At 47.7% G+C, this 21,211-nt stretch overlaps 1 protein-coding gene across 3 annotated transcripts in view; it reads right to left on the reverse strand.

The window, feature by feature from the left end:
- The window catches only part of LOC135916443 (disintegrin and metalloproteinase domain-containing protein 10-like), a 162,241-nt gene extending 141,266 nt beyond the window's left edge, over positions 1-20,975 (reverse strand). The window contains exons 1-2 of one of the 3 annotated variants that reach the window (XM_065449801.1): positions 20,884-20,975; positions 18,383-18,865 (exon numbers count right to left, since the gene is read on the reverse strand). In XM_065449801.1, the coding sequence (XP_065305873.1) occupies positions 18,383-18,461 (79 nt within the window). In that variant the 5' untranslated portion in view covers positions 18,462-18,865; positions 20,884-20,975. Of the gene's footprint in view, positions 1-18,382; positions 18,866-19,316; positions 19,358-19,377; positions 19,821-20,883 lie in introns of those variants that run through there. The other 2 variants (XM_065449800.1, XM_070537169.1) reach the window with 2 other exon arrangements.
- Between the last annotated feature and the right edge of the window lie 236 nt (positions 20,976-21,211).

Raw genomic sequence — 21,211 nt, forward strand, 5'->3', positions numbered from 1 at the left:
GTGTGCGCGCGCGCGTGTGTGTTTGTGTGTGTGTGTGTGTTTGTGTGTGTTTGTGCGCGCGCGTGTGTGTGTGTTTGTGTGTGTTTGTGTGTGTGTGTGCGTGTGTGTGTGTGTGTGTGTGTGTGTGTTTGCGTGCGTGTGTGCGTCGTGCGTGCGTGCGCTAGTTCGTCAGTCAGTAACTACAAGTGGTATGTAACTGGATTGAAAGAAAACGTGGACGCTGACCACAACACACCATTCGATTTGCTATACTTTACATTGAAGGGAAGGGGACAGTGGACTAGAATACAAGAAGATTAGTAGAGGACAATGGAAGTGCGACAGACATTCCCACGCGAGAACCCAGATTTTTTAAATACCTCCTCTACGAATCACGTATTGCGTGACGCCATCGCGCTTATTTCCCTGACGCACAATGGTATTGAGTGTTCTAAACACCTTTTTTTTTTTTCGCAAAGATGTGTCTTTGTGTCACTGGTTTCACGGTGAAGCAGGAATATCTAGAGCAAATTTTATAGGTGATCCTGATTTCACGACTCAGTCGAATATAATATTTTTGCTGAAACAATGAGCTCTTATTATTCGATTAGGCCAGCATTCACACTAGGAAAACACTGCCATTAAGCTGTAAGCTGGCTCCACCTGGCTCGGCTCCCTATCAGAGTAGGAGGGCAGGTGCACTGCATTTGTGTGGGTGGAGTTTGCTTGTAATTCTTAGGTTGTCACCGACTATAGCGCCGGATAATGTAAGAATTTTACTCCAATGGCATTCCTTCTCGCGCTTCGTAAGTAGGGCGCCTACGTTATCCCCGGAATCGGCCCTTCGTGAGCGGGGGACGATGAAAAAATTTACCGCCCGTCCACCACTGTGAAGACGGGTGCAAGTGAAGCTCGGGGTCCACGGTTCTTCGCTGACGTAAAGCCTCGGCTTCGCGCTCCCCCACGGCGAGTTTGGCACGTCGACTGCGAGCCCTTTCTCGAGCGAGTTCCCGGGGTTGTTCATCAAACGCCGCCTGTTCTTCAGCCTAACGCACGACGCGCGACCGACCATATCGCAGCTCCGATAGTGTTCTGACGCGGGAAACACTCGTTTCGCTCACGTTACCTAATCATGCGACTTCTATTGACGTCAGCAGCATGGCGGAGCAGCAGGATTCTCCGTTCAGCGGGTCTATTGCTTGTTTTCTTTTCTTTAATAGGAATCCTTGCACGTGCGCCGCTCTGAGAGCAGCTCTCTTTTTTTTTAGCGTTACATCACTAGGGCAGGCTAGCGTATACAAGCTTCGCTTGTATACGCTGTATAGAGGTTTCTCCACATTATAGCGGCCTTACCTTTCTATTTTTTCTGCACTCCATAATAAAGGAACATGCTTAGTGCCCGGAAAAGCAAACTTTGTGCATTGTATGCCCGTTGGATGTCATAGGCAATAAAAAACGGTTATACGTATACTGCGCGGTTGTAGAGGTGGTGAACGTCAACCGCAACAGCTGCACGTCGCTATACAGGTGACGGCGGTTGCTCGGTGCTCGTCACGGTGGGTGGATCGAAAGGGTGCACGGACACCACGGCTCTCATGCTGCAGGTGGGACGACAGTGACGGCGGCCCCCTCTCAACAGCTGCCTCCCGGCTCACTGTCCTCGATCTCCCAGAAGGGGGGAGGAGAACAGTGTCGCCCGTCGGTGACAGCCAGAGCGTGCGTCCTCCCACAAACGCGACGCCTTCTGATAGTGGCTCGCCGAAAACGACCGCCGTAATTAATTATCCATCAGCGTCGATAAATGGCAGCCGAGCACCTCGCACACGGGCGAAACGCGAGAGCTTCATCAGTGGAAGGCTTGCGGGTATTCGCCGAGCGCCGCTCGTTAACACGGGACGTGCCGCTGTAGGGGGCGGCCGTCTCTGTCGAGGTGCTACTGTACTGACTAGAGCTACTGTACTGACTGGAGCTACTGTACAGGCGCCCTTTGGTACTGACTGGCAGGCAGCGCCGCGCTGCGGACGCCTTCTAGAGCGGCGGCGTGTCACCCGCCACCTAGCGGGCACGCTTCGTCCGTATGTGCGCGTACCGTCGGAGGTTCCTGCATTCCAACGTCAGGCGGATACACTGACGAGCGCCTAACGAATGGGTGCGTTGCTCGTGGCTAATCGTGGCTAACCTTTAACAACGTATATCGTTAGCACGCGTCTACGCAAGGCCAACGGAGCCGCTGTCATTGCCCGCGGCCTGTGAGAACATTGCGCATCGGTAATTAGGGCGCTTCGCAACACTGGCGGAAAGTGGAATGTCTGCGACCTCGCCTCGACAGCGCCTCCTCAGAGCCATGGAGCTACGGGCTGTTTCCTCATAGCTCCAGGGGCCGCATTCTGAGTCTGGCGCTTTCGGGCATCGTTTCACCTTTGCCTGACGTCAAACGTCCAGCTTCCAGCTCCAGGAGATATCAGATTTTTTGTCCCCTCCACTTCCCCTGGACTTATCCAGTCCAGGAAAAATCTCCGCTATCCGCATTGGAAATGATATTGCCGAAAGAGATTAATAGATATTTAAAACGGGCCCGGTTTTATCCATATCATACGCGTGTAATTTCCATTTGATATTTGTACGCGTGATATTCCCAGCTGGGAATATCAAGTCAAATGCAAAATATTTTCGCATTGCTAAACAAATTGAAATGCAAAGGTATCGTGTAGTCAGGTTCGTTAAAATAAGACCTATTCATGTTATTTATCACACGTAATTACAGTCGTAACTTGACTTTTGATCAGTTGAGTAGCGTGTAAATGAGAAACAACCAACACGTGCATCGCAGCTAGCATAGCATGACAAAGACAGCATGAGTATGTACAAACAGAACGCCATCGGTTGTTAGAGCAGCAAAGCGTACACGTCAGGACACTTTTAACGCGATAGCGTTAAGGAGCTCGTGTCGCAGAAAAGCCGGTGTCGTCGGCGTCGGCGTCAGCGGCGTTGGCCGTGAGCGATAAATCCCAGCAGGCACTTCATGAATAAAAAACAGCTTGCAAGATGGGCTGGGTGGGAATCGAACCAGGGTCTCCGGAGTGTGAGACGGAGGCGCTACCACTGAGCCACGAGCTCTTTTTTTTCTTTATTACATGGAAAAGAAAACTGAAGGTGTATTACAAAGTGGACACCACTACACACTTAAAACTCAGGCAAAGACACACATGCATCCAACAAGTGCATCCAGTCTGGCGGAGGTTCCTACGCAGCGTAGACACTTCTTACATAAGCAGCACTTTCGCGAAAGGACTTTGTAGATCGCAGGCTTTCGGCATGGCGGTCACACAGTCTACTTCTCCATAGGCTATGTACACCAAGTACTATGAACATGTCATAGGGAGGACCACCCGTAACCTTAAACGGTAGAAACCTAATTGTATATGGAGTCATGTCAATGTCCTTTTTGAGCGTCCGTTGGAGAATGTCCCAAAAGAATACAGCGTCCCTACAGTCTATGAAGCAGTGATCTATGGTTTCGGCACGTGGACAGAGCCGACAGTTTGTTGACCACGGCACAAAGCAACCCCTCGAATTCAACCAAGTTTTAACAGGGAGTGTTTCCGAATGTAATTTAAAGAAAAATGTTTTTACTCCAGGAGGGCCACCAGGGGCCTCCAGGAGGGTTCTTGCGTATGCAGACGATGTGGCCTTTTTTTGTACTGAGCCACGAGCTCGATGCTTCAAAGCGCTACAAAAAGCGCTACAAAAGCGCCTCTAGTGAACGCGGTGTTGCCTTAGAAACGAGCTGTTTCAGGCGTGCGTCGCTTGCACAGGCGCACATTTCGTTGCCGCGCCGAACGCTGCGTTGCTCGACGCTCACCGCGTCCGATGCGGGGCGCGTAGTCACTGCGCAGTAGCCCATTGTCTTACACCACTTGGCGGGTAGACGGGAACGCTGTCGCGTTCCACTCTTGAAGGCGAAGCTTAAGCGTCCTCCAATTTTTTATGCGAAGCATATTACGAGAGCTCAACCCAGCTCCTCAGGCGCGGCGGTGTCGCCTTGAATACCACGTGACACTGTGACGTCACGACAGAAAATAAACGGGGCTCCAACTAGCGCCGTCGCTCGCGGCGTCGCCCCCCGCATCGGACGCGGTGAGCGTCGAGCAACGCAGCGTTCGGCGCGACAACGAAATGTGCGCCTGAGCAAGCGCCGCACGCCTGAGCCGACGCCGACGACACCGGCTTTTCTGCGACACGAGCTCCTTAACGTTGTCGCGTTAAAATAAAGGCTAGTATGCTTCGCATCCTGGGCTTAACCTTAGCTAAGCCACAGCCATTTTTATGCGAAGCATATTACGAGAGCTCAACCCAGCTCCTCAAGCGCGGCGGTGTCGCCTTGAATACCACGTGACACCGTGACGTCACGACAGAGGAGAAGTGGCTTTGGCTCAACTCTTGCAAGATGGGCTGGGTGGGAATCGAACCAGGGTCTCCGGAGTGTGAGACGGAGACGCTACCACTGAGCCACGAGTACGATGCTTCAAAGCGGTACAAAAGCGCCTCTAGTGAATGCGGTGTTGCCTTAGAAACGAGCTGTTGCTAAGGCTCAGGCGTGCGTCGCTTGCTCAGGCGCACATTTCGTTGCCGCGCCGAACGCTGCGTTGCTCGACGCTCACCGCGTCCAATGCGGGGCGTCCAAGGCGAAGCAGAGTAACGCATGAGTTGTTTCTTCGTCTAGCCGAACCAAATATAGCCAAGCAACAGCAGTTCACCAGGCTAAACAGTGGTTCAACAACTAAAATAAAGGCTAGTATGCTTCGCATCCTGGGCTTAACCTTACCTAAGCCACAGCCATTTTTTTTTCAACGGGATGCAAACATGGTAGATTGTTTAAAAAGAAACTGCTTTGCGTAAATCAAGAAAACGAATTCGTATCCGATATTCTGCATAAAGGCGAGGCGTTCTTATTGAATCAATAAAAGTTATTGAGCAGAAGTTGGCGACGATATGCGTTAGGTCAACAGGCGTCTCTCTCAACCCGCCGTGGTTGCTCAGTGGCTATGGTGTTAGGCTGCTGAGCACGAGGTCGCGGGATCGAATCCCGGCCACGGCGGCCGCATTTCTATGGGGGAGAAATGCGAAAACACCCGTGTACTTAGATTTAGGTGCACGTTAAAGAACCCCAGGTGGTCAAAATTTCCGGAGTCCCCCACTACGGCGTGCCTCATAATCAGAAAGTGGTTTTGGCACGTAAAACCCCATATATTATTATTAACAGGCGTCTCTGTCAGGAACCGCGGTTCTCCTTCACCAAAGTCATCCGCAATATTTCCTACTTCGATCTTCCTCCTTCAAGCCTCCGGTAAGGGCCGTTGTCCCTTATGCATTCGAAAAGAAGTGAATATTCTACAACTTCAAAATAGTGGATTCTTGAAGTAAGTACATATTGAACAGCAAATGCTACTCTATTATTATTCGCAATTCCGAATACTCGCGCAGCTCTAGTGACATGCAGCATCGTCGAACTTACATTATTGTTTCCACCGTACTTCATGCAGAAACCCGCTTCTTCAGTTCTAAGGCACAAAATATATCCGGTTTTCCTCCTCATATGTCATCTCTACTGTCTTCACGTGGATTCTAAATCCTCCTATCGCGTTTCAAAAGAAACGTATAAGTTTTCGAAAGTGACAGCCTCACAAGTGCTACAAGCTTTGCAGCAGCCATGTTAAAGAAAAGCAGACACCGCCATGCGCAAAATCCATTGTAATAACGTGCCTTCCCGACGTATACATAGCTGGCTCCGTTTCGAAAGCGATGGTGGAAAGAATAGAAAAAGAAAGTGGCCCAAATATGCGCCTATACAGTGTGAGGCCATGGTTCAGCGGCTGCTCTCAGAAGCATAATACAATTACCGCCGCTTCTCGCGCGCAAGTTATTATCTAGCCCCGGCATTTTTTCGTGGAACGAGCATTGTATCGGGCCCGCAGCGAGGCCGAAATTTTTTTTGCGCCGTCCTTCGATCCACCGGGTCACGTCGCTCCCAATCGCTGGCAAACGAAGCGAGCGAGACGAACAAAATGGCAAGAGCGGGGCACCCTATGGCGTACACGTTATCTGTTTTTACCCAATCAATGCGTACCGCGAACGTCAGCACGTAACATGGGTACCTGAGTTTCATTACCGCGAATCAAACTGCTATTCAAGATAGGAGAATCAAAATTTTATAAATTATATTATTTATTTTTGTAAAAAAAATATAGGAATTTCTTTATTCATAATAAATTGATTCTATTCGTCTATGACTCGTAGTTCTATTCTTCTTTTCCCTCGCAGTCTAGCAAGTTACTAATAGTTAACGTAACAGCCCTTCAAGCTAGCTCATGATCGATGTCGATCTTCCTGCGTATACTCGTAGAATCAGATATCCTCCTGCCTTCCAGGGAATATTATGCGCGTCGGATACTAAGCATTTGACAGTAATGCTGTCTGGTTGGGTGGATACATTACAGGATAGACGTTGTCAATCTGATATGCTGTGTACTACAGCGAGGTTTTCCTTATCTATCTATCTATCTATCTATCTATCTATCTATCTATCTATCTATCTATCTATCTATCTATCTATCTATCTATCTATCTATCTATCTATCTATCTATCTATCCATCTATCTATCTATCTATCTATCTATCTATCTATCTATCTATCTATCTATCTATCTATCTATCTATCTATCTATCTATCTATCTATCTATCTATCTATCTATCTATCTATCTATCTATCTATCTATCTATCTATCTATCTATCTATCTATCTGTCTGTCTGTCTGTCTGTCTGTCTGTCTGTCTGTCTGTCTGTCTGTCTGTCTGTCTGTCTGTCTGTCTGTCTGTCTGTCTGTCTGTCTGTCTGTCTGTCTGTCTGTCTGTCTGTCTGTCTGTCTGTCTGTCTGTCTGTCTGTCTGTCTGTCTGTCTGTCTGTCTGTCTGTCTGTCCGTCCGTCCGTCCGTCCATCGCTTCCTCCCTCCCTCTTTCCCTTTCTCTCTCGCAGACACATACAGACTAAAGTGGGGTCATAAAACCCGTTGTAGGTCACCCGTTGTAGGTCATAAAACGAAACTGCCCGCTGCGTCTCGTCAGACGTGACGATTGTGAGAACGCTTCTCATTGTGTATGTGTGTGGAGGGGGGGAGGGGGGAAGAAAGAAAAGTAGAAAATAGCGCATTTCGTTCTCAACCATTCATTTACGAAAGCATTATTTCCGCGCAGAGATGAGCGCAGTGCTCGAGGACGTAAAGAGCAACAAGACGAATCCCAAACTTGGTGCCTGGATTGATGTATGAATTTTATGAATGAATGAATTAATTAATTAAAACAACATTATTGTCAAGAAGTGGCGCTATAGCGTCAGGAGCCTTCAGTCCAGTGCTCCCGTTGAAACAGGTAGTTGCTAGTAGCACCAAGCTCAGTGCATCGTTCAGTGCTCGACAGATTCGCCAATACGGCTCAGTCATGCCCTGAGAACGAAAAAAAGAGCTGCATTGCTAATTTTTATAAGAAAATAAAACGCATCTGATAGTTCCCTCTAAAGATTTATTTATTTATTTATTTATTTATTTATTTATTTATTTATTTATTTATTTATTTATTTATTTATTTATTTAGAATTGTCTTGAGGCGTGCACTTGGTCTTGTACTTGAACAAAGAAATGTATCCAATACAGTTAAATGTACTGGGATGTGTTGCGCTTGCAAGTGAAGAGGACTACGACGTAGAGCACACGACTTTGCAACCAAATCCGCCCCAATAACAACAACATGCTCCTATTTTGAAAGAGACGGGATTGGACAAGCGGCTGTGGCAGTGATATCACGTACCATGCCAGATTGATGGACTCCAATGGACGATGTGTGTGTGCTGTGCTATTGCTCTCTCTCTCTCTTCCCCATCTTTCATCGCCCCCATCCCTCTCCCATGTGTAGAGTAGCAAACCGGTTAAGCTAAACTGGTTAACCTCCTTCATTTCCTTCTCCACTTTTTCCTTCCTTCCTTCCGTCCTTCCTACTTCCTTCCTTCCTTCCTTCCGTCCTTCCTAAGAAAATAATGAATACAACCAGTCCGGCAGGCGTTCCTCACTTCACACTCAAATACACCTGAAGAACCAAGTACAGTGCTAATGTATCATGTGAACTTGTAACACTGGTGTTTGAACAACGTGTCCTCTGACGCATATAAAGAAAATGACGGTGTGTTGCCGTACCGGGAGCCCCCACTGTGGGTATTGCGCCACAACCACTCAAAGACAACATCAACAACGACGACAACCGTGAGCGCGTTTAGATCCCAGCCATGCTAATTTTATCGTTCTTGTTTCCTCAATATGAACACAAAAATATTACCGTCAAATTTTAAAATGATATAGTCTGGAACTCGATATTAACGATTATTATTAATTTATTATAATTTATTAAATCACAAAATTCTGTTTGTGTATTCTTCCCTTCTTACCTACTGCCGCCGGGTTCATGGCCGACCCCCCGTTGTGGGTTGAGCCATGTCCGTAGGCACCAAGCCAAAGCAAACCAAACCCAGCCAGGGCATCCCATTTACGCCTCAGGTTTACATCTTCCTCTTTCGACCCTTCGTTTGCCATGTAAGTACAGTGCGAATAGCTGTTAGTACGAAAGCGTTATTTGCCAACACTCCTGGCGAATAGATCGCACGCAGTACGGCAGCACTTACGTAGGTAGCCAGGCGGCTGGCCTTGTTTTCTACGGAATTGCTCGGGAATAAAAGAAGCGATGCCTGTATGATCCACAGCGACAAATATACGTCATCAAGAGCACAATGTCTTTAATAATACAACATTTTGTAACATTTCTAATGTTCGCTTTCCTAACCATTTCCTAACTATGCTTTCCCAACCATATTTCCATCGTGCCAAAGCCAACGGCCTATTTGAGATGATTGCGCCATGTTGATGATGATGATTTGCATACTGTAACACATACCCTCGACGAAAGGATGGCCAAGAAGCGGGCGCTACAAGTAAAATAACTAATGAGGCGTGAGTAAATACAAGCCAGTACAATAGTTGTCACATTACGTAGCACAGGTGCGCGAGACCACATGCGCGCAGCAGTTTTACACCAAAGACGCAGGAATCAAATTGGTAAATTTACAGAACTTCATTAACCTCTTCACGAAAGCTTCGATCGCTTAACATAGATTCCAAAATGCGCGTTGTACCTGCGTAATTGTCTTCCTAAACGGAATCGAATACAAATCAAATAGTGCCAGAAGCGAACCGAATCGTGCCAAATATCGAACTTCTCGGACAGCTTTCGAATAACGGATAGCTGTTCTCACCGTTAATGTAATGCGAAGCTCGCGTCCTTGTATATTCATACCGTTAGAAAACTTCTATGTTTGCGTAGCATATTACGAAAAGTTGTTTATTGGAACCATAATAAATAAAGCTTTAGGAAATAAATAAGCAGTTTGTTGGGGACTCTTCGGTCAGTGCGGACGGTGGTGGCTTCACTGGAAAATTCTGGCTCCCTGATCGACGAATTGCACGCCCCGCTGCGCAACTCCTATACTAGTGTTTTACATCTACTACTATGGCCGTCCCGGTCAGATTTATCGCACGCTTGCCCAAGTTTACGTTTGATCGGCCTGATTCGACGTTTTAAAATATTCGAAAACTATTCCAAACATATTCGTGCTTACCAATGGTGATTATTCGATTCGAAGGCTGAATCGAATTTGACAACATTCGACTTGTTATTCGAAGGTTTCGGTACTTCTGCACTGTTGTGTGATCCACAATCGCTCCTACAGTTTATTGTTTATGTGCCAGTCTCAAGAGGTCCCAAATCGGCCTTGAGCGAAGGGGCCTGTTTTTTGTATGTCTTCATCGAATACACGTGTTTCCAATCTCGACGACTAAACCAAATCAGTTCGCACACCCTTATGTGTGTATGCAAGCGGCTGTCAAGCATTGCATAACGCGTAAGAGCCAGTGCCTGTGCGGAACACGTCTGGTAAGAACTGTCAGGACTATTTTGAGTAGACTGAATGGAGCTTCATTTCTTTTTTTTTTCTTTTTTTTTTCTTTCCATGGAAGCATATATGCGTTTCTTTTGGCGGGTCACTGAACACATGTGGACAGGAAGAAGCGCCGGAGTTTTTCTTGGCACAATAACCTGTTAGAAAGCACGTAAACGACGATATAACTGGGGGTCAAGTTTACGAAACCTCCGAGACCGTGTCGTTACTCGTTCGTTTCAGTTAGCTTGAAGTAGCGTGCCAGCCATCAGCCTTTAGGATGTCGTAAAGCTTTGGCACGTAACTTGAAACAGCTAGCGAAAAAACCTTGACGATCTGGCGTTTAAGGAACAGCGCTGTGTTTATTTGTGTATTCCTTGCTCTGCCTGCGAGTCGAAACGAGGCCGATCACCGTCCAACTGCCAAAACAAACCGTATTCAGGGCGGTACGAGCACGGCGTTCCGAAACAAGGACTTTGGGATTCTCGAAAGTTTTCCAAAGCGGCTCGCTCGAATCGCAGCAAAGCAGATGGCAACGGTGTGGCAGAAGACACGAAAGCGCAACGCTGGGCGTTGGTCACGAACGCATCAGACATTGATTTTCCTGTTTCGTTCTCGCGGTGTCCGTGGCGTATGGGCAATATAAGGCGGGATATAGATATCGACCATTGCCATCCTCTTCCGCATGTCGGAGAGTAATTCTTTCAGCCACGTTATACGATGAGGCGGATGCACCGTGGTGCGTTGGGTCATCGACCTGTCCTGGGCACGCCCATAGCTCGATTCGGACAGGGTAGAGAAAGAAAGCCCGACAATCGGTCACCGTCGACACCCATATCCGATTCCTTTCTTTTTTATTCTACACGGTCTCATTCGTTGTCGTCGTAATGAAAAGCGCATGGGAGTCCTTTCATTTTTCTTGTGGCACGAATAGACAAGGGATGGCGCGGCATGCCGGTATGGTATAATGTCTTTCCGCAGACGTCCCAGTGATAGCAGACGTGAAACAGAAGCACTGTTCGGAACGAGTCCAGGAAGCGTAGAGGCATATGTGTCAGCAGTGAAAGATGCGAGTTGTTTCTAAGCGGAGTAAGCGAGATCTGGACCGAAAAAAATAACGAATGCATTGGAATCGCCCCGTGCACAAGGCGGTATTCAAGATATTCAAGAGCTCGTGGAGCTGAAGTGACGTGGCTTTCTGCTTTACTTGACCGTATTGCGATTAATTGCACTCAGGGGCATGACAAGTTCTTTCGAGAAGGAAAGCATGCAAGCATTATTGCATTGTATTGGTTTGCTTGGGGTAGGGTCGTTCTTATGCAGAATGAATGCGTTTAGGAAGCGGCATAAATTTCTGCCAGATAAGCTGGAACTACGCTACACCAGCAGATATTTAAATGTGGCCGAGAAAAAAGAAACAAAGGAAGAGAAACGTCGCATTCGTAAGTGGCTGCTTACAGAGTGGTTGGTTAAGTAGTTTGGTCTTGGCACTTATAGTTTAGTTAAATTTGGCCCATACATTGTTCGCCTTGTTTGGAACGAAGATGAAGTTGGGTCCAAGCATTCTAAAGTAAGTATCTCTTTTTAGCCAAACAACCCTGAAGGAGCATGAAGGGAATATAATGCAATAGAAGATCCGCTTTGAGCAGGAGAAATTGGGCAAAGCGTGCGGCATATACAGTGCCTAAATAATGAAAAGTACTTTGCAGCGAATCGACGTGCTGCATAAGAACGATACATAAGACGAACAAATTAAATGATCATTATAAATTCAATAATTATTTACAACGAATGACAATAATGTCGCCCACTGCAAAAAAAAAGAGAAGGCAGGCTTTGACACCCGCAGTCATTTAGCTCGAGGTCGAGATAATGAGCGGCGAAGAGAAGCGACGCCACATTGGGAGGGAAAACGTTGCGGCGTAGCTGATTAGCGCGAAAAAGAACGTGAACGTAGGCGAAGAAAAGACGGCACGAGCGCTGTTCTTCACCTGTGTCGGCGTTCTTTTTTACACAGTAGACCCACATCGTGGAGCCGTACGAACTCTCCCGAGATTCCGCGCTTCTGTACGAAACACATGTGACGGTGCCTTCATGGTAGCGCTAATAATCTCGCTGCTATGGGGAAAAAAATAAGCGGCGCTCTTCGAGCAGTGCCTATAGCATTGCGCCTAGCATCTACGTACGCGTATGCACCGGACGTTTGATTGATTGATTGATTGATTGATTGATTGATTGATTGATTGATTGATTGATTGATTGATTGATTGATTGATTGATTGATTGATTGATTGATTGATTGATCTTGTCGTTACACTGTAACATTGGGTTTATATGAGATGACATTTTTTGCCTTCTGCTCCCAGTCTTCATGCGGCCTCCGTGACCCTTTATCAAACCTGCATTCTCGTGATCAGCGTATTCTTGTCTTCGATGTCTCAGTAATGAAAAGGGCAGGGCAGAACCTTTACGAATTAATACGGACAGTTGGACAAGTTTGAATGGAAATAATTTTTCCCATCCTTTCTTTAAAGCGAAAAGTCTAAAGAGGAAAGACGCAGGGAGAGGGGCACGACAATACAAACGCTAACTCTAAACTGGAAGCTTTAGTCACAAGGAAAAAAAAAAGTTTAGCTCACATGCCACAGGAAGAAGAACATATAAAAAACAGGCATTCCCTTTCAAGTGACGCAAGGTCCTCCTCCTGCTTCGGAGAGATGGAAATTTCGCGCCGACTCAAAAATGATGAGCTAACTTCGAGACCAGGCACTCCCGCGTACCCAGAGGACACTGGGGGTGAAGAAACGGGGGGGGGGGGGGGGGGAGTCACCGAATGCGCACAGGGCTCGCCGGACAGCGGGGCGTCGGTCCTCCCCGGCCGAAGCACAACGGCCGCTCTTGCGCAGTTTCTCGGACACGTACATGCATCACATCGCGCGCGTCCCGCCACCGCGGCCGCACGCACAGCAACGCGAACGCGGATGCTGGCGCGGCGGATCATTTATGCAGCGCGGTCGCCCCTAATAACGCATCCGCACGCTGCTCCTGTACGTCCCCGCAGCCGCCGAATGGATAATCATGGCAAGCGAAAAGCGAGGGAGAGGAGGCGAGGGACGCAGAGGGGTGGTTGAGAAGAGAGAGACACAAGAACACACTCGCGCTGCCGGTCCCCGTTTTGCACGCGTCCGACGCGGGGGTCACTAACGAGCAAGGGGAGGCTAACGAGCGACTCGAACGAGACGCGGCGGTACGGAAATCAAGAGGAAGAAAACGAAGGCGACTGTGTGATTTCCCGATCGATGCACTAACTTCTAAGCTGCTGCTCTTAGTTTCTATCTGTTTTTCTATTTTGTTGTTTCTTTTATCAACGTGTTTTTCTAGGCAGACGCGTTTGCGTTACCGTTCTTCCAAACGACGAGCACGGTCTGGCACGTGGCATCCATTTGTCCTCAGGTGCAGATTTAATCAGATGTGATCTGCAGTTCTATGCAAAGATTTGTTTTTTTTTTTTTAGATCAAAGCTATCTATAACCGTACGCGCGGCAAGCATCAGCTGTCAGTGTCAACATGATCTTGAATAGACTTGGGCAAGGACACAGAGCATAGGACAGGCGCTTAGTTAACGCGCGTCTTGCCTCTGATGCATCGCCTATAGCTACAAATACCTCTATGCCGTAAGCGTTGGACAGTGATATGATCGCATGACCATCAAGTGCTTGCTGCCGAGCACATTACGTACCGAACCTTGCTCTCTGGACGTCTATTTTTCTAAGAATACGTCAGAAAGTTAAGTCCTCGCCGTTCTGCGTGAACCACTCGCCACTCACAAGAAACTGGTTTACGTCGGCCACACCTGCTTCAACAGTTCGGTGCAGTACCTACTTACATAGGCAGAAAGCTGTAATTTTCCCAGAAGGAGGGGAGAGGGGGGGGGGGGCACGACCAGCTTTTCAAACCCCATGTATGTATATATATATATATATATATATATATATATATATATATATATATATATATATATATATATATATATATATATATATATATATTAGTCATATAATGAGAAGCCAACAAACACTGACACCAAGTACAACATAGGGGAAATTGCATGTGCTTAATAAATGAAATAAAGTAATGATAAATTAATGGAAATTAAAGTGGATGAAAAAACAACTTGCCGCAGGTGGGAACCGAACCCACAACCTTCGCATGTCGCGTGCGATGCTCTACCAATTGAGCTACCGCGGCGGCGTTTCCCCATCCACTTTCTTGGGTATTTATGTGTACTAGTAGAACCCTGGGAGTGTTAGCCAGCGCCACCACTCACAGACCTTGGCGGCGGACGTGGAACGTCTTTTTTGCCGCAGGCGTCACGAGAACGTGATCTTTTCGGGTGAAGGCAACTGGTCAATAAACCCACATATGCTACCTGAAGGCATCAATGTTGCCGGCATCAATGTTAACTTCAATGTTGAAGGCATCAATGTTAACCCCCTTTCTTCTCGTTTATTACTTAACGAGGGTCTCGATTCCGGCAACATTGATGCCTTCAGGTAGCATATGTAGTAGATAATTACAATTACCTAAATAACTTTCAGTAACGAAAAAATTACTGGCAGCTACTCCACTGTATAGTAAACAATATGCAGTAGGTTTCCTTATAGGAACGCAATTGCTCTTTTTTTTTTCAGTCTTTGTGCATCATAGTTAATTTAGACACCCTCTATATATTTACGACATCTGCATGCAAATGACGATATTTCTATACTTAATAAAGGTTGGAACTTACTAAAATAGTATCTTTCTTTTTCTTGGGTCGTTAGCATTGCTTGCTGGAAAGAGAAGCAATACTGAAACATATCGTTCACGTGCATGTCACACGCCGTTGATAATAGAATCTATCGAAATCTGCAGGTTTTTTCAGGGTCAAAAAAGCACGCAATGTAATTTAAAGCGAGGTTAACATACAGCAACATATTCATTTTCTAGGCATAGGCTAGAAAAATTAATAATAAACTTTGCCCTGCGTATATATTTACATATATTGTGCATGTGCAGGGTGTTTACAGTGCAAATTTAAAGCAATGTTGAAGGGAAACATACGGATGAGGCAGCCGCCGCTGATGCTTCTAATGTGTTTGCCATCATAGTGTCAGGATTTCAAGAAGTAAAGCGAAATTATAATTTAAAAGCCATGCACGTCCTCGCCAACAACGATGCAGTAAGTTATTAGCCCCAATAAAATTTTAGGTGGAAAGGCAGAGACCAATGAAAAGAAACCACAAATGATGTGAGTGAAAAAACTCTGGTAACAACATTTTAGGTGTGCGTGTGTGGAGGTAAGGGGGGGGGGTACGCTTCAGCATCGCCACGGGGGCCTCTGACCCCCCCCCCCCGGAAAACTCTGGAGGGAGCTGACCAATGACCAATTATTATTTGTTAGATGGATTACGTTTGAAGCAGGTCCACTTTGTCGGAATCTTCAGGGCACATGCAGTTACCACATAATATTTTTCAAACTCTCTCATAAATACATTGATTTTTCAGTTCACTTTGTCTAGAGAATTGCGCGGGCAAGATATGCCAACGTTTGTCTGAAAGCTCAGAGGAGTACAGACGCGTCCACTGTGTGGAGTTTATGGATAATGGCAAACTTAAACAGATCGGTTCATCGGTTCGTGCTTGGACATCGGAAGGCCAGCAGAAGTGCGCTGCTGCGATTTCCTCCTCCATGCATAACAGCCGTCGCCGCGGCGAGGTATATAAGAGTTCGTAGTTTAGGTGGTTGGGCGCTGTGATATGATGAGTGTCATATTTGACAGTCGTAGCTGCTGTGGGCTAAATTCCCCGGTTAACGGTGTCCCAGTTCGTGTAAAGCCTCATGCATCAGCATGTGAACCTGTATTCGAGCTCCCATGGGCTAATAACGCATATATATATATATATATATATATATATATATATATATATATATATATATATATATATATATATATATATATATATATATATATATATATATATATATATATATATACGCAAAAAGTTGTTGTATAAGTCAGTTTTACTGCATAATACACGGAGATTAGATACGTATTAACTTGAGAAGCAGGCGCGTTCATTTACTCTTCATTCATTAGAAGTATGAATCTAATTAGGTACGACAGCGGCATTTGTACCGCATGCAGCTCGCAATGACTGTGCATATGTGGAAGCAGAGGAAAGTGTAGAAGGGTAACGACGGATGATAGATCATTATGTTTAATAAACAAAAGGAGATAAAGAACACGAGTAAAAATAAGCTTGCCTGGAGACGTTTGCCCTTAGCCCCTATATATAACAACAATGTTAATAACACAATCCTCTTGTGAGTGTGCATGCGACGTGCTAAGGAATCCTCATCAAGATCATCGCTAACTGCCTCAACGAATAAAGAATGAGTTAATAACACAGGGAGACTGTCGACCACCTCCCCACGACTTCTCTATGACGATAGCACAAGTAACTCACAACTCCCGACGCTATCAGGAACCTCGAGTGGCTCAATATGATTCGACATATCAGCCCATTGGCAAAGCACCATACGGGTGAGGACTGCCCATTTGTGTCCTTTGATGTTCCACATAACAACGAAGTATGGGCAAATGCGTGAAAAGTGGTGTGGCGTGCATAAGTATGACGTATACACAGAATACCCTAGAATGTGCAAGCAGTGATCTGCTCCATGTGCAACGCATGACGATGAACGGACGAAAAGTTGGGAGCAAGTTGTGAGGTCACCGCTACACACCACCAGCTGCAGGCATTGACGGCGTACGTGGGCCAATAGCCTCGAACGCGAAGGAGTATACACGGAACGAAGAACAAACGCACAAATAACACCAACGCGAAGGATCATAAATCGACGCGAGAAATGATGCCACGTGCAGAAACGACTATAGGTGCGTCCTTTACGCCCCCTTATAAAATTATGTTTCGCCGAACTGTAGAAGATTCATAGAAAGTTCCCTAAAATAACTTTACGTCGTCTAGACGCCGTATATGTAGCCTGTTCAGCAGACAGCTTACAGACTTTTGGTCTGACAAACTTTCAGACGACTTCTGCCTGTAGGCACCATATTGAGAAATACAAAATCTATAGAACGTCCGACACAATAAACTACTTGATACTATGTCCAAGTGTAGCCTACTTACTGTCCTTGTGTATTCTATGAAGCCACGACATGAAAACGTTGATGACGAAGTAAGTGAGCATAAGTCATTAGAAAGTGAGCACGATGAAACCATTCTGGTTCGAAAGCCGTGAGGTGCTCCGTACAATATAGATAACAGCGACACCATACATACATACATACATACATACATACATACATACATACATACATACATACATACATACATACATACATACATACATACATACATACATACATACATACATACATACATACATACATACATACATACATACATACATACATACATACATACATACATACATACATACATACATACATACATACATACATACATACATACATACATACATAGATACATACATACATACATACATACATACATACATACATACATACATACATACATACATACATACATACATACATACATACATACATACATACATACATACATACATACATACATACATACATACATACATACATACATACATACATACATACATACATACATACATACATATTGATGAATAAGTTGTAGAAGAATGCACCTTTGCATTCTAATGGTTGATTGGTCGTTTTCGAGTACTCTGGGGTGCTCTTGTGGTGCGGTTTATACATTCGGATGGCCGAAATTGAGCGCTCGGGACACACATTCACTTGGTTTGTATATAGCACAGAGCGCCGCGACCCAACCCAGAGCAGTCGGAGGCGCTCTCACAGTCAGAGTACTGAGCGTGACCGAGATACGAGAGAATTCCGATCACGCGCCTCAAGAGCCGAACGTTCGCCTCGGGCAAGCTCCCCCCTCTGGCTCCAACGTCGAGAAGCCTCCGCATCGTTGTAAAACAAGTCGGATAGTGGTAGGATCCCAGTCGAATGTACCATATAAGTTCGGGGCAACTCGCCCCTGCAGCGAAATTTGTGTTTCCTTGTTTCCTACGTGCACTCCCGGCTACTACAGTATGCCTATATGAAAGTTCTTCTCGGTGTTAGCACTTGATATGCGTTACATTGTTTAAGTTGGGTGTTGCAACCAGACTTCATCGGTTGCCTGTCCGACGGACGAGCACTATGTGGTTTGGGCTGCCTGGCAAATTCAGTTTTTTTATTTATTTATTAGATCCAGGAAATGAAAGATGGTATGAGTTGACCCGAAGAGACACTCACCGGAGCAGACGGGGCAGGAGCCGAGGAGGCAGACGAGAACTGCGCCGCTGAGCAACAGCCTCCCCGGAAAGCGGCGCATGGTCCGCCGCTCAGCACATCGCCGCACAGAGTCCGCACGCGAACGCGCAGCCGGGCGACGGGCGGACGAGGTTCGGGGCTCGACTACCGCCGACGGCGACGCGAGGACGGCGGCACATCCCCGGTCCCGCGCTACCGGCACCGCCGGCGGCAACGTCGCGCTCCCGCCACCGGCATCTCCCTGCGACGGCACTCCGGACAGCGAAGGCACCCTGCCGCCGAGGAGGAGGTCGCCTGTTGGGCCCGGGCTGCGACCGCGGCTCTGCGATCGGCCGCCACCACTGGGCGAGACGTGCCCGTTTTGCAGGGCAGCGACGACTAGGAGACGACGCCTCGGACAACTAGTCTACTCGAGGAGCTCCGTCCTCCAGGCACCATGGGGGAACCGTCGAGGCGGAAGCGTGTCTGCGAGACATGGGATGGGACATGAACCAAAGGTAACGTTGAATTCGCGGGACCCTTTCTCAATAAGCGCCATTTGGAGGGCGCGGCGATATCGTTCCTTGGTATTCAGTGTAACCTGTACATCACAGAATCAAAGACGAGATATTTGAAGCTAGAAGAGTTTGTGGAAAGTAGACGTGATTATGCTAATTGACGACATCGTAAGAAAAGGCATGCAGATAATAAGGAAAACATGCTGCAACGTTGTGGATAAAATCACCGTTTCTACACTTCGATGTTGCTAAGGTAATTTTGTCTGATATTTCTGTTCGACGGCAGGGAATTGCATGACGCATCTTTACACGTGGTCACCTGCTATAGCAAAGTCGCCAAACAGTACACGCAAAACTGTAAAATATTATCTGACAGATGAAATTCGGTTAATACGTCAAGTAAAAGCTGCCCAGCTTACGAGAAGAAAGCCCCAGAAAGCACTAACTAAACGCTCGTGGCGTCTAGTAGCAGTCACTAACCGGGCCACTGTTCCCGTCCCTGCTGCGTTCACCGAGCGGCGTGGGCTGCGCGACCACTGCGTTTCGGCGATATCCGAGTGAAACGCGAACACAAGCACAACAGAATCGCCGTAACCTTCACCGACGCAGTCTTGAGAGGGGCCGCAAGAACGCGCGGGGTTACAGAGAAGAGCGTCCAAAATGGGTGCCGCCACACGGTGGAGGAGCTCTCTCGTCAGCTGGCTCGCCGAACGACATCTGGCGAAGGCCACGCAGCGCGGCGCGGTGCGGACTGCTACGAGCACTACCAGCTGGTCCGGGGTGCCGGGTGTGCGTAGTGGGCGGCGGTGGTGGCAGGCGCTCTCGGAGCTGAGCGGTGTGGACCCGCCGGTGGCGACAAAACACGGCTCTTTATATATACGTGCTGGCTACGGGGACACGAGATGTATGTCAGCGCGGGGGGCGCGCGTATAGGCCCTTCTGCGCCACAGCGCCGCGTGGCTCTGTCTTGTAAAGATCGACAGTCAGATGTGAAACCGTTCTATCGAACGGACCGTGCCCAATGCGCGGCGCGGAGGGATGGAGCCACTGCCGCCAGCACCTGCGCGACGCCGGCGGCGCTCGATCCCCGGCTTCGCAAGAGCGCGATGCCTGCTTCTTTTCCCAGCGGCCAACGAGCGATACGCGCTGTTCGAGAAAAACCGTGCGCGCGCGCGCGCGCTAGCGAGCTACAGCGGGCGTTCGCTTTTTTTGTTTGTTTGTTTTGTGTTGTTTATCTGTTGCCTCGAGCGAATTGCCCGCGCGTTCACCCAGCCCCCTCGGTCGGAACCCCTCGGCCGACCGAGGCAGCGCGAAGGCGAACATCGGGAGATGCGCGTTCGCTGTTTGTTCTTTTCCTCTTCCTCATCGAGCTTTCTTCGCTCACTCAAGTACCACGGCACGGCCGCGGCCGAAAAATGGTCTGGGTGCTCGCGAGAAGCGCCTCCTCCTTCCTTCACTCCTGCTGCGTTCATAAAAAACTTAACGCCTTCGCGAAGCGTGCGCGACATTGACTGCATTAAGAGTTTTCTTCGCAACCAGCAGTTAACGCGAGTGCTCGTTCCTCTTCCCAAAGTGCCCTCGCAGCAGCGTGAGCGCACTGCAGCTGTGGCTTCACCGCACGCAAGCGGGTCATGGGTGAAGGCATGCTTCAGTGATGGCTCTCCACTGTAAACACAAGGACACCGGCGATTTCGCTGGTCCGCTTTAAGGCGAACGTGTTGAGTCAAGGCGGACGCAAACTCTGTCGCTTTTGTTTCACACTGACCAATGCGAGGGCGGACTTTGGATGTAGATGCGAAAATTATGTGTGAGCCCAGCGGAGAATGTGTTGATACACCTGCTTTCCTATTTTCCTGAAGGCAGGCACTTTCGGAAGCGCCCGGGCAGGGCGTCGACAGCGGCTGCGCTTGTTCAGGCGATAAACAGGAGCGGCGGATGAAAGCAGAAGCGTGGGGATGCTTACAGAGGATGTCTGGAAGCTCTTACCATGAAAGAGGCCCTCCTGTAGGGATGTTTCCTTGCAAGACGCGGGCGGTTAGCGACAGCAGCTTCAGAGGAGGACGCAGGCAGAAGGAAAAGAAGTGGAGGAGGCTTCATTGCTACTTCGCGTTTACGGCGGTAGGTGCCGCTAGTTGTCAAGAAAGCGCACTCTCGCAGAATCGCCCAGAGGACGAGATGTAACGAGTGCGGCGAGCTTGGGAGGCGTGGCTGTCAGGAGTGGTGGCAGATTTCGAATGCGATGTAACGCTTGTCGTGGAATCTGTCGTTGTTCTTTCTTTCTTTCTTTTTTTTTGTTGGTCCGTTGACAGAACTG

Source organism: Dermacentor albipictus, chromosome 4, assembly GCF_038994185.2.
Source record: "Dermacentor albipictus isolate Rhodes 1998 colony chromosome 4, USDA_Dalb.pri_finalv2, whole genome shotgun sequence".
In the NCBI taxonomy this organism is placed as follows: domain Eukaryota; kingdom Metazoa; phylum Arthropoda; class Arachnida; order Ixodida; family Ixodidae; genus Dermacentor; species Dermacentor albipictus.